Source organism: Rhododendron vialii, chromosome 9a (assembly GCF_030253575.1).
Source record: "Rhododendron vialii isolate Sample 1 chromosome 9a, ASM3025357v1".
Taxonomy (NCBI): domain Eukaryota; kingdom Viridiplantae; phylum Streptophyta; class Magnoliopsida; order Ericales; family Ericaceae; genus Rhododendron; species Rhododendron vialii.
The window spans coordinates 495,803-510,160 of NC_080565.1; the positions used below are offsets into that span (position 1 = coordinate 495,803).

The window sequence follows — 14,358 nt, forward strand, 5'->3', positions numbered from 1 at the left end:
TTTCTTAGCAAAAGTTAAAACTGTGAGTTTCATAAACTTCAACTAAACACATAGAAAAATTACTTAAAAATTAATTTTTCATTGTTTCTCATCTCTTCTGCGCAATTGTTAGAGGGAAACGTTTCCTAATATTAAAGGGGCAAAAAGCAAATTGGTGATTGGAGTGAAAATATTGAGGTGAATGAAGAATTAAGGAGAGATTAAATGGTGAAATATTTGGGTGAGCATATTCAATCTTCACCCATTTTAAGATTCAAATTTAAAATTTAGGAAAAACTCTCAAAAATCCATCTCCAATCATGACCCAAATCTTTCCCCATTTTTTGGTTTTACCGATTTCTTTGCCCAAATCCGAGACAAAGAAAACCTCTCCCCATTTTCCAACAGCTCTTTTGTCACGACCCACAACAGCTAACTTACTAACCATTTGCCTAACCACGTGGCTCAAAAGGTTAATCTCAAATTATACAGTAGCTGCTCGCAATCTTTTAAATTTCACATCCACTTTCATTACTTAGCTGATGTGGGACTCTTATTGGGGTCTCACAATCTCCCCACTTTGACTGCAACATCTCCGTTGCGCCCCAAGGTCCATCACAACCCACCAAGCGATATAGGACAAGTCCTGGCTTAAGCACGACAAGCACCTCAAGCTTGTCTCATGTGGAATCCGCCTCAGCAAAACAAGCACCTCACTTGTCGGGTCCACCCAAGCACGTCCCCTCGCGGGACCTGGCCTACACTTCCGGTTGGTCCAAGCTCTGATACCACCTGTCACAACCTGTGCCAATTACCTTGCTAACCATTTGCCTAACCGCATGGCTCAAAAAGGTTAACCTCAAGTTATATAGTAGCTACTCGCAATCATTTAAATTCCACATCCACTTTCATTACTTAGCCGATGTGGGACTCTTACTGGGGTCTCACATCGTCCATCTTCATTTTATTCCAATCTTTCTTGCTCTTGCACTCTTCCATTTTCAGTGCAAACCATTCCTCCCTCTCCTGCGACTCTCTAAACTTTTGTCAAAACTCAACTTTCCTCTCTTTTAACTATGCAATTTTTGCCTTCAAATCAACATTCCTTCTACAAATCCATATTTTCTTCACCATCCAGTTCCCAAAATCCTTCTCTCTCATATATGGGCGGGTCAATCCAGTCAAAGAACTTGCAAGTTTCGTCATCCTAAAAATCAAATAAACAAATATTTATGCAGTAAATTTATGGGTTGAAAAATTTTAAAAAATTTAAAAAACTAAGGGAGAATATATGAGTCACCCTAAAAACCTAAACTCAAATATTTATATCCCATAATTTATGGGTTAGGGGTTTGGACAAAAATGAAAAATATATTTAGAGGAACAAAAATTGAAATATATTGACCTTGGTTCAGTTAGAGCTATTCTTAGTGGAGCCTTAATTCCACAACCACACAGAATATTGTGTTCTAGTATGCTTCGTGAGTTGCTTGTGCTCGAACTTAATGCTAACATTGTGGAAGAGAGAATGAGGGAAGATGAGGGGGAAAAATAGGGTTGAGAGGGTTGACGTTGGGGACGTGAGATGTGCAAGAGGTGTGTGGTGGAGAAGGAAATATGGTTCACGTTTTGGGGGGAAATTAAGGGGAGAAAAGAGAAAATAATGGTTTTAACTACAGCTGCAACTATGGGAGGGCAAAATTGAAACAATATTTCACTTTTGAAACAATTTAGGGCAAAATTCTAATAGTTGTCAAATGTGGACGGAACCCTGAGGGAAGGGGTCTATGGGACAAAAAACTTTAATGAAGGGGCCTGGCTGTAGGCAAAATTCTATCTGGGAGTGAGCGAGACAAAGAGGAATAGTTCAAGGGATGTCTAGGTATTTAACCTTATTAAAGAAGGCGGGTCTCTACAGTTAAACGGTCCAATTTTTCCCCTAAAAGGCATATTCGTCCATGTCTCTCAAGTCCCAACTTTACTCTTTCTATTTCTGTAACGACATGCATCGACAGACCTATTTAACTCTTAGCTTAATCATGTGACTCAAAAGGTTAACTTCAAGTTATACAATAGCTTGTCACAACCATATATATCCTACATCAATTTTTCCATAGCCATTGATGTGGAACTCGCTCAGGGTGGGTTCTCCCAATTTCTCTCTCTCTCTCTCTCACACACACACACACACAACTAGACGAAACCCTCCTCCATCTCTTTCTCTATGTCTCTCACGAAATCGCATCAAATGACAGCTCGAATCAGATCGGCTGATCTCTCTCTCTCTCCCTATGTGCATCTTTGTGACTAGACGACAGCTCGAACCAGATCAAACGACTAATCAGACAAAAGTTCGAATCAGGCCAAACCCCCAAACATGAAACCCTCTCTCTCCTCTCTTGATCTTATCTCCGACGAACATCTCTCTCACCATCCATCCACCTGTGAAACCCCCTCTGTCTCTCCTTCTCTCGCTCTCCCGAACTCAAATGAATTAAGATTTTCCATGTTGGAGATGCTCCAACGATGTTGAAGTTTCGACTGCAATTCTCACCTTTCTCCGATTAGGTTGAAGCTCCGAGATTGAACCTTAGTTCTATTGTTTTCTAGATTTTTTAGCAAGTTCAAACTTTCCGGCAACTATTAGGTAAACTCTGACCGTCCATTTTCTGGTAAAGTAGTTGATTTGATAAGCTAACATTTATCCATTTTTGCATATTGGAATAGATATAATTCATCATTTTTATTTTTCATCCTCGTTAGAGGCTTCATTTTTGCATCTCAGGATGAAAATGAGTATCCATCCCCTTTTGGACTCGCTCTTATTACCTTTTTTTAGCTTTTACTCTAAGAAAAATAGAAAATCTATTTTACAAAAACACATTTTTGAAAAACCATCTAAACAGTTAAAAGCCAAAAAAATGCAAAAATGAAAAGGTAAAAAATGGACATCCAAAAAATCAATTTATCCATAAAAATTTCAATGCATTTGATATTGTTTTCAAAACCATCCATGTATTTTGGTATTTTCAATACAGCCGCATGTTTTATTTCAAATAAGCCCATTTATTTGATATTTTGTTTTTGCTGAGGCGGATGATTTTGATATTTCCCACTTCAAGTCTCTTTTATGAACAACCACCCTACGCGCCGCGCAACGAAGTAAAATTCCTCGCCGCACTCTATCCACATACACGATGAGGAACGGTGATTTATAGGGGGCGGAGAGAGAGAGAGACTCAGAGAGAAACGAATATCTGCGAAGAAGACAGGTGATTATTCGTCTCTCGATCGATCGAACTTTCAAGCCTCGGTTCAGCATCTCCGTCGTCAATCTGATCACCATTTTCCCAGACCCATCTTGGACCTAGTACGATCGATTCAGGTAAACACATGAACAGAACCTTGATTCGGCTGTACCTATGGTTTTCCGACGCCGTTCCCTAATACTCCATCGTACCCGGTACGTATTTGCTGTACGGGTACGGTGGTTTCACTTGTAGTTTCCTGTGTATTTATCTCCGTGGATAAATTGTTTCTTCATTTCTGAAAACTAGTATACTATTAGCACGATCCATTTTATGATGTTCTATTATCTATGCTTTTTATCATCCATGTCGTGCTGTTTTTATTTATTCTTTAACCAAAATACTATCTACGGGATAAATAGTTACTTCATTACTCCAGATCAGTGTTCTAAAAATTGCTAGGCGCTAGTCAGGCAGAAGAGGGGCGCCTAACGCATGCGGCTGACTAATCGCACGCCTAGGCTGATTTTAATCTAGGCATTGGACCCCCCACCTAGACCGACTTTTATAACACTGCTAAAACTTACCAGTACACTATTAGCATGACCCATTTTATGATGTTCTATTACCTATGCTTTTATCATCCATGTCGTGCTATTTTTACTTAATTATCTATTTATTCTTTATCCAAAATACTTGTTAATTGTTATCTACGGGATGACGGGGAACATAACATCTACCTTGATTTGGGAGAACTTGTTTTCGAGATAAAGGTTAACCGTGAGGAAGTCTCCATATGCACCTTTGGTTTTTCCCAAGCTTAATTGCCATCTATGCTGCATACGTGTACTTCGCCGCCTCCAGCCAAATGCCCCTTAAAACCTGCGGGAGGTGAAGGTCATTGGCTTGACCGTGAATTGTGGTATCTGCTGGGACTATGGCCTCCCTCCCTTTATGGCTTGTTCTACCTTCCTTTATCTATAGGCTTAAGAGTGCATCCCATATCATTGCTTCAAGGAAGCTTGATGGAGTTGCGTATGAGGGTCCTGCGTTCTATTAGCATGACTCATTTTATGATGTTCTATTACCTATACTTTTATCATCCATGTCGTGCTATTTTTACTTAATTATCTCTTTATTCTTTAACCAAAATACTTGTTATCTGCGGGATGACGGGGAACATAGTATCTACCTTGATTTGGGAGAACTTGTTTCCGAGATAATGGTTTACTGTTAGGACATCTCCAATTTGTGGCGGGTGCTTTCTTTGGTTAACTAGAATCGTTTTCTTTGCTTAATCGGTGATCGTTAACTGTCATCACGCTTCAATATTCCTAGGGTAGTTCGTAAATTGCCTAGGTATTAGGGTCAAAGCTAATTTAGTATTGCCTGAAGGTGACAATGTTTGGAGAATTTTGACAAGGCAATGACTCTAAAGCTTTGATCAGAACTAGGTTGTAGGGCATGGGGGAAGTTTGGTTCATGTTGGTTGCATCTTCAATGATGATTAGGTGTGGAGAGTTGGTGATACCAGAAGAGAAATCATCGGCCAGAGGAGATAGGTAGATTGGTAGGTTTGAATCTTATAGAACATACTTCAGTTTGTACACTTGTGACCTGAGAAGCACAGACACGGACATGGCACAACATGGATATGTAATTACTCTGAAAATTAGGACACGGATACGTTGGGGATACGTAGAATAAAATATATAATTTTAATATATTTTATATAAATAAATATATGTTATACAAAATATTCATTTTTTATCTCATTTTCTTTTAACAGTTAGTTCTTTTTTGTTTTGACATAGAAAGCCTTAATAAAAGAAGTTTTGGTCCAATTTAACTAATAAATGCTGTGTTTGGATGAGTTTTTGTGAAATTTTTGAGAAATTTTGTAGAGTTGTGAGTGGAGAGAAAAATGAGAATAATGATTGAAAGTAGGGGTAATGAGTGGAGAGAGACAGAGAGAGAAATGAGAATAATAATTGGATATAAGGGTGAGTAATGATTGAAAGTAGGGGTAATGAGTGTTTTTTGAGTTGAGAATTTTTTTTTCGAAATGTAAACCAAGTGAAGCAAAAGATGGCCGAAGTCCAAACCATATAATAAAATTATAAAAGAACAGAGTCCAAAAGATATACAAGGAGAGTGGCCCAACCCAAGAATAGATGCCCAACCTATCAGCCCTAGACCTGAATCACCTGATACTAAAACAAGCAGCAGCAGCCATCGCGGCTGCTGGACGGATTCTCATCGTCAGCACATAGGTCTCTCTCTCTGTCTCTCTCAATCTCGCTCTCTCTGTCTCTCTCAATCTTGCTCTCTCTGTGTCTCCCTCTCCCCTCTCCTCTCTCTTTCCTCCCTCCTCCTCCTGCCTCCTTCGTGTTAGAGAATTCTCACCGGTGTGTTCCTCACGTGTCCTAAAAAAAAAAAAGGTAAAATAATGGGACACGGTCTACGACACGCCAGACACGGTCAAAGGCGTCTGGGACACGTGACGTATCGGTATCCCGGACGTACAGACGTTCGGGATACCGGTACGTGATCTGTGTGTTGCTTATTAGCTTGTGACTTTTTCCTTGTTACTTGAGTGATGGAACTAAGGCGTACTGGTGTAATTGTTTAATTAAGTTATCGATATTTTCGGATTCTGTGTGAGGAGTTTGAGGAGGCATTAAAGCTATAATAGTAATTGTAGCGAAAAAAAGAGGCCGGAGATTTATGCAGCTTATGCGGAAGAAGCAAAGATCGATTGCGAATGAGTTAGAAAGTGGTTAGTTAAAAAAGGGTTGGATAAGAGTGGGGTAAGCAGAGGAGATTTATGTTGGCTGCCCTTGGGATTCATTAGAGAATTGGATTGGCTAGCAATTTTTTTGTTTCTTTATTGGTATTTTGGCCTTTATGAGGGTTGAGATGTTGTAGAGATTCACTATTTTATGCTGCTTTTGTCCTTGGCTGGTGCCCCCTGGCACCTTTGTTACTATTATCTCTAGGAGTACCCAATCATATTGGTTTAAAGCTGTGCCTTGTTTGTTTCCCCACGCCTCCCTATAAGAAGAAAACAAATAGAAAAATTATATCATGGTATAATTTTAAGGATGTATGGAATGCTCCTTTGTTTTCATCCTTTCCTACTTATGTCAGTCTCATATGCACCTTTGGTTTTTCCCAAGCTTCATTGCCATCTATGCTGCATACACGTACTTTGCCGCCCCTAGCCAAATGCCCCTTACATGGTACAGTGTTGCATTAAGTCCCGCAACGAGCGCAACCAAACTAACTCCTCTTTGTGTCCCCCCTCCCCTCGCCCTGGCTTCCTATTTGAGCAACTACGTCATCTAGGAGATTGAAGAAAGAGATTGGTTTGGCCACTGCATATTGCTAGACTTAGTCCATAGCTGTAGGGCTTTATGTAATTAATCCAATGGAGGCTTTAAGCAATTAGTCTGTGGAGGCTGGTATTATGCCTCTACTGATGACGGGAGTTACTCCTTGAATGCCTTCTTGGAAGATGTGATTATCTTCTCAATGACCTATTCTTTTTGCAAGACAAAACACCGTTAGTGACGACGCTCTGGCAGGGGTTCTTCGGCCCAAATGTCCCCTAAAGGTCAAGTTTGTTTCCACTTAAGGCCAATCTATCAAAAAGTCCTTGTTACTTTTGTTTGAACTTACTAAGAATGTGCACTGACCAAAAAGAAAAAAGTTATGGACAAGTCACGCTTGTCCAAGAACTCACAAGAGTATGGAAAGCAATTAGTTTTCTTACAGTGCTTTGATCGATATTTCTCACATGCCTTGTGTTTTCTTTGCTTCTGGTATTATAGCCGAATGGGCTCATAACCGTAAGACTGGTTACCTTCTTTTAACCATGTGAGATCTCCGTTGGTCTTATATCACAAGTTTACAACCTATACTGTTATACGGATTTTTTTTACAAAATTCAACTTTCATAATTAATTTGTTTGTCGCGATTGAATTTGGGATTTTGGTACATTTTTTAATATTTTCTTTTTCATTTCTTCTACTATATATCATACTGCAAGCAGGCTATGGGTATCGACAGTGTGAGAGTTGGTTATATTATGAAGCCATCTCGTGAAGAAGATTTTGCGAAGGTAAGCACTCCAATGTAACTTTAGAGACAAACATTGTTGCCCAAAAAAGGTAGAATGCAAAAAAAAATAAAAATAAAAATAAAAATGAAGAAATGAGAAAGGTTGATGGCTTTAAATACACGAAGGTTTTATCACATTATATACATTTGTAGTGCTTGATACTCTCGTTGACTGAAAAATCCTGCATGACCTAGTATAGGGTCTAACACTCTAACTGCCATAGTTTTGTTTTATACCCTTCGAAAAGTAGTTGATTGTTTCAGTTTACTTCATTCGACCAGAAATGTGATATAGGTTGATGGAGATTCTGGAGAACTACTTAGTGCTGTGGTCTCATGTGGCCACAAGCCACAACACTTGATTATGGTCTAAGTTTTACATTCCATGTACCTGATATTTTTATTGTCGTAGAAGGTAAATGTATTTTATTTGAATTGTGGCAGAGAGGTGCATTCCCCAATTATCCTACTCCAAATGGGTTGATATTTATGCCCATTACATTTGAGCTTCCTATGTCATCTCAGTTACAAGAAATTGACATAGTGCTCCATAAAGCAACTGATGAGATTGTTTCCGTGGGAATGAGCAGTTCTTCAGAATTCTTTGACCAAATAACGTACACAAAGGGTATGCAGGAATTGGAAAGGTAATTTTAAACTATGCTCCGTAGAATCCTACTTGATTGTTATAAGTTAACAGAAGGATTTTTTTTTTTTGATCGGCAAAGTTAACAGAAAGCATTCTATTCTTTTCAAGTTGCAATGCTATCAGCCAACATATATTATAATCTCTTTGTTTTTGGGAATTACAGAATGGATGTGAATGGTACTACGGTAGTACCATTGTTGAGTCTTGTTTTAGGATATTTCAGACTTTTTGTATTTTCCAGAATTTTTTGTCTAATCAATTGCTGTCCAACCAGATGAGCATAATGTAGCAATATTGGCTATTTTATGTGAATGGGAAAAAGTAGGCTTTTGAAAGTTAATTGAATAAGTTTAACGTTTGTTTCTTTTTTACTATGTTTTGCTTCTTGTTCAGGTACATCGAACATCACCCAGATATCTGTATAGTTGACCCGCTTAACAACATTTATCCTGTATTGGATCGATTAAAAATCCAACAGATTCTGCTTGGTTTGGAAAATCTCAATGTGGAAGGTCGCTGTAAAATCAGGGCTCCCCTTTTTCTCAAGGTTTTATTTCGCCAGGATGGCTTAAACTTTATGATCATACGTAATGCTGGAAGTTGATACAAGCAACCCAGAGATTTACCTTTGTTGTTTATTTATGGTTAATATCTTTCTCTGTACTGATACTTCTATTAGGAATCCAGACTCTGCTGTTAAGTTGAAATTTGGAGTGCTAGAACCCTTTTCTTATGGTTGTTGCTTCCTCAATTCTTCATGCAACACTTCATTTAGAGTTGCGTACTCTGGAGGATTCAATTGTGGAGTGAAGGAAGGGTAGCAAGTGAAATTCACTTCCTTTCTCTTGTTTGTTTTTGTGGTTTAGACAGAGCCAAAAACTCTTATATGACTTGAGCTTGTATCAACAAAGTGGAGGCGTTTGAAATATCGTCGTCTCTTTAAAGTTATGGATCAATCCTTGTTTGTCTGGGGAAAAGGTGAAAAGAAAGTGATTCCTGCTGATAAAAAAAGAAGTGATTACTCTGTAGGCGTCACTGAGTAGATGGGGAAATACTAACTCTTTCAATATCCATACCTCGGGCTATTTTTCGGGATTTTTTTTTTTTGCAAACTAAAACGATATTTTGTTTTTATATTTGTTTTACATCTGGACTTAGGGTTTGGTTGTCTTTTTATCTTGAAATTTCTTTGCCTAGTCCTGTAGACCTAAGTTTATTGTCCCCTCAATTGCAAGTTCATTCTTGGAACACAACTCCGTGGCAATAAAACCCCGAGGACTAAGTTTAGCTTCGACTTAAATTCTTTTATTATTGTATAGTTGGTCCTTGGGTCCCTTCTATTATAGCCTGCATTATAGTTCAATTGGATTTGGGGCATAGAGAATCTCGTACCTTCCATACCCATATACTTAAATTGGCAGCTTGGGTGGTGTGCAGGTTGACAATTTCGAGGCACCAAATCTGGCGCAGAGGCTAGCAGAAGCTAAGCTTACTCCACCGAGTATCGTGAAACCTCAAGTTGCTTGTGGTGTAGCTGATGCTCACAGTATGGTAATCATCTATCTACTTGCAATTAGTTCTTAGATCCAGTAGTCGATGTTATGAGCTTTTGTGATGTTGTTGGTTGAACTTGAACTAGTTGGGTATCTGAAATTGCACAAACGCGTTCTTTCCTTCAGCACTGATATTACTTTCTAACCTTTCTGCTCTGAAATCTTGTTGAGCTGACAGATATTATGATACGAGTATTATGGTTACAATTTTTTTGTGTACTGAATTCTTTGACCAGGTTTCCCCTAGTATTTTGAGTGATGGAATTCTTGTATTCGGATAAACAAAATTGCACCGGGACTTAGCAGATAAATCCTATTCCAAGATTGATGAGCTTCAAATATTCATGTGTAAGTCCCCGTAATATTGGCTTAGGTTTGGTGATCTGTCCTCTTGGTAAGGATGTTTCTAAGTCTCACCTGGATGCCATTTTAACACCCAGGAAAAGAGAACATAGGCGTCCTCTGAGACAGATTTTTGTTTTTACCTTCCACAATAAAGGTTTTTGTCCTTCCACGTCACCCAAGAGATAGATGTGTATTAGGAATATTTTGCCACATTGGAATTCGGGCCGAGTAAGAGAGATAATCTCCATTGGAGAAGAGAAGCGCAAGGAGAAGATTTCTTAAAACACTAGGAACTTTATGGAGCTCTTTTCCAAATTCAGTTTGTAATCGGTCACCAGTATTATTCTAACAAGTAAATACTATTTTTTACCATGTGCTACTTCTGGTAAAAGTTGTAAAAATGGGTGTGCCTGATTAAATTCCAGTTTCTCACACTTAGGATAATATCTGTAACGATATTTGACCCATATAGCTGTTCTCCTATTATGTTTTAATGAATTGCATTTTCTCCATGGAAAACGTATTTGAGGTGGATGGCATTAGGTCATTAGGTGAACCGAAATGCAGTCAGAACAATTAGTTGAGGTGTTACAGTGGGGATATGCTAAAAGTGAACATCTCGGATGAAAATCACTGACTGCAACATCAAAGTACTTTATACGAGTTATTGTCTAATCTCTTTATAAATTTCGATTTCTGCTCCGTGGCTGATATTAATTGTGCTACACTAATTCAGCTAAAAAATATCTTTCAATAGTCCATTGTTCTTTTGTCTTAATTTCATTCACCGTCATCATTGTCGTTGATTGAGATTTGTGTTATAAAGAATGTATTTAGGGGTTGTCTTTTCCCATTCAAGCCCCCAAGTTTAGTAGATGAGAAACCATATTAGTAACAAAAAGTGAAGTATGAAATGAGACGTTTAATAAAAAGACGCCTTACTATTTCAGGTGGAAAGTTTTTTTCCTTAATTTCACGTTGAAGTTGTTAGCGAAACCTATATCTTTACTTCACCTTTTTCAAATGGGATGCCAGACACTAGTGATTAAAGCTTGTCAAAAATTTGAAGTCTGTCAGTTGGAGTTTGATTGTGTTTTTTCTTTGCTTGAGTGTGCAATTAGTGTTTATCGCGTGTTTGGGCCATGATTCCGCTTTGTTTGATGTGGACTATCTGGTGTGAGAGGAATTCGAGATGCTTTGAAGGAGTAGAAAAACCTTTATTTAAAATCAAAAGTTTTGTGGTTAGTAGTTTGTATAGTTGGGACAAGGGAAAATGTAATCCTTCCCTTGATTCCCTTGATTAATTTCTTGATTGGTTTGAATTGTTTATCTCACATAGGATTGTATAGAGCCTTTTTGTGTATAGCATTTTTTGGTGTACGGGCGGCATTCCCTTAATGCCTTCTTTCTAATATAATTATTTACTTATAAAAAGAAAAAAATTCTTGACGATACTCCGAAAAATTACATTGCTTTTATCTTGCTCGCAACTTCACTCATAAGTCATAACAGATGTGGGTGACTTCTTTAATTGCTCCTGTTCACTGAGCAAGCACCAAAAGCTACCCACTAGGCCAATCACATGGGAAATGGGGCTTGTCTAGCTCCATTGACTATGTAATTCCTAAATTTCAGCCCCAGGTCATTGTTCCTGATTAAACATGTGCAACATATTTTAGCTGTGGCCTTCTCCATTTTATATGACTTGTTTGTTATTTCTTTCTAAATGCTATATGCAATGAACAGGCAATTGTCTTCAGATATGAAGATTACAACGGTCTGAGTGTACCTCTTCCAGCTGTTGTGCAGGTGAGTAAGAGACTTGTCTCTTGATGACGATAATGGTTCATTATTGTGTGACCAGTTTTGGTCTGGTGGCTGGTGGGTGAACATCCACAAAATCAAAGTTGAAGGATTGTCGCTTTTTAAATGGCCCATCACCAATAGTTTGCTTAGATATACTTCCTAACCGCAAAAAAGAACTTTTGTCTCTTCATAAATGACTGAAAATAAATTCGATGTAGCTATTGACTTGTATAACTTCATCGCGTCACTTGTTCTTCCACCTAACACGTAGGAAGCCAGCTTTTGGTCATAATAATGGATTAGCGTCATTGATGTTTGTGTGCCACGTGCAGGTGTTAGTTTTTTGTTTCGTACACATCTAAGTATAAGTTGCACAGAAGGTCCAAAATGCTTATCAATTTTATAACAGGACCCTTATTAAGCATTAAAAACATCTTATTAAGCATTAAAAACATCTCTTGCATCCTGAGAGCAAGAGTTAATCCCTCAATTTTGACGCCTAACCTTTTTAGTTTGGCTTTATTTGTCTGACGAGCAATTGTTTTAAGATGATGAAGTAGTGATTTCAAAAGCCTCATGTGCCATATACTTAAAGAACCGATAACACATTCGAGGTTGATGGTGTGTTTTAAAGAATTTAGCTGAATTGGTTCCTGTTTATGTACGATATATAGACATACCTATATATGTAGATTCATTTCCAAATATTCTGTGTCCATAGAAGGTTGGCCTCTGTAAACTTCCTTCTCAGACTTACCCTCATTTTTTTTGCTTATCAAATAGGTAAATGGGATTGTACTTTTGTAGTTGTGAAACATGGTCCTAATTTTGGCAATAACTGACATGGAGTGTCCTTTCCTAAGTCACGTGTCTGTGCCCTAGCATGGTTATGAAGTGTCATTGCATATGCTATTATCCTCTGAATAAAGGACTTGTGTTACAGCTGAATAGCTTGGGTCTCTTTTGTGGAGTGAATGATGAAAATAACTTGAAATGCAGGAATATGTGGATCACTCTTCGTCTATTTTCAAATTCTATGTCTTGGGTGAGAAAGTTTTTTATGCAGTTAAGAAATCTACGCCTAATGCAGATAGCTTGATGAAATTCTCTGAGAAAAAATATGGACTCAAGCCTTTACTCTTTGACAGGTTCCGTGTACTTTCCCTTTAACTTGATTCTCTTACCTACTCATTGGGTGTGTGTATTTTATTCTGGAGCATGTATGGAGTGCCCATAACCCCGTTATTTCTCCACAGTTTGAAATCTTTACCTACTTCCAAAGAAAACCAGCATCATGAAGATGGGAACTGTCAGAATGCCAATCATGAGATTGATATTCAGTTGGTGACTGATGCTGCATGCTGGCTTCAAAGAATGCTCAACCTTACCATCTTTGGTTTCGATGTTGTTGTGAGTAGCCAGTTTTTATTTGGACAACTCTATTTATAGCAGCTAGCAGTATCATCAGACGGGGAAGAAATCATCCTTCCCCTTTTTTTCAACCTCTTGCATAATGTCACAAGACATCTGCTCCTCCATGAAACGGAAGCCTCTTCAGCCGATATTGTGTTATGTTAGCATGATCATGCGGAAATATGAGAAGGAACAAATACTTATTTGTTCCGATCAAACAGAAGGGGGGGGGGGGGGGGGGGCGGAAGGGGGGGGTGGAAACGAAAAAATACTTGTTGGTTTATCTCATGGAAAGCGACAGATAATGCACATTTTTATCCCTATGTTCACAGCATTATCTATATTCCCTGGAGGCATTTGATTAGATCTGATATATTTGCCCATGGGTGGATTGCGAAAGTGTGGACTCTGTTAAAGCATGTGTTGCATGAGTATACAAGTATATTTTGGGATACTTCTTCTAAGTATTATTTAATGGACTATTTAACTGGTTCAGCAAATCCTTGTCTCAGTGAGTTCTTTCTTTCCTTTTTGTCTTTCTAAAACCAACATATGTATGATTCTCAGATTCAGGAGAACACTGGTGACCATGTCATTGTGGATGTAAACTACCTTCCATCGTTCAAGGAAGTTCCTGACGATGTCGCGATACCAGCATTTTGGGAAGCTATCAAGAGTAAGTACGAGTTGGAAAAAAATAAAATAACATCGTCCTGCTCTTAAGTTATATAAAGTTAAGACAAAGGAGAAGAAGAATTAGCTGTCTGGGTTAGAACACGTTTTGTAATCTGTGTGTTCAAGGATGTTGTTTTGCTTAAGTCGGACTTCTTCCTTATTCGTGGATATGAACCAATGCTTATTTTGTTTGCAATTTGTCTCTCTTGAAACCATGCATGACCTTTCTTTGCGCTAATTGCACTCATTTTCGTTCACATGCATAGATTTTAGGAGGTTGAGATAGTTTTACCGTAAAACTTTTACGGATACTGAGGATGGCATGATTTTAAAAGATCTCCCTCTCTTTCAAACAATTACTCAAATTTCCGCTGCCTAGCACTGGCATTTTCCCACTTCCTCACAAATTAGTTTCACATCTATCCAGTCATACACCGATATCCCGCATATCTATTTTAAAAGATCCAATCTATTTTGGTCTTGTTTTCCCATATTGAACGGAGGCGGAGATGCTCAGTAATATCCCACTTATCAACCTCGAGGTTGAGGGTTTGATTTTGTGGGCTA

At 38.3% G+C, this 14,358-nt stretch overlaps 1 protein-coding gene across 1 annotated transcript; it reads left to right on the forward strand.

The window, feature by feature from the left end:
• Nucleotides 1–1,517: 1,517 nt before the first annotated feature.
• Nucleotides 1,518–13,987, forward strand: LOC131301562 (inositol 1,3,4-trisphosphate 5/6-kinase 4). The gene is made up of 10 exons (XM_058327923.1): nt 1,518–1,575; nt 3,198–3,364; nt 7,283–7,351; nt 7,795–7,997; nt 8,393–8,546; nt 9,437–9,550; nt 11,644–11,706; nt 12,703–12,851; nt 12,960–13,113; nt 13,684–13,987. Exons 1-10 carry the CDS (start codon nt 1,518–1,520, stop codon nt 13,837–13,839), a joined length of 1,287 nt encoding a protein of 428 aa, XP_058183906.1. The 3' UTR covers nt 13,840–13,987.
• The last annotated feature ends 371 nt before the right edge of the window (nt 13,988–14,358 follow it).

What these genes read in the sequence shown, in the direction of transcription:
- LOC131301562 (XM_058327923.1), top strand. Translation starts at nt 1,518, where the DNA reads ATGAGGGGGAAAAATAGGGTTGAGAGGGTTGACGTTGGGGACGTGAGA. An exon ending in ACCTAGTACGATCGATTCAG is followed by an intron (nt 3,365 to 7,282) that starts GTAAACACATGA and finishes TACTGCAAGCAG; the next exon opens with GCTATGGGTATCGACAGTGT. An exon ending in GGTATGCAGGAATTGGAAAG is followed by an intron (nt 7,998 to 8,392) that starts GTAATTTTAAAC and finishes CTTCTTGTTCAG; the next exon opens with GTACATCGAACATCACCCAG.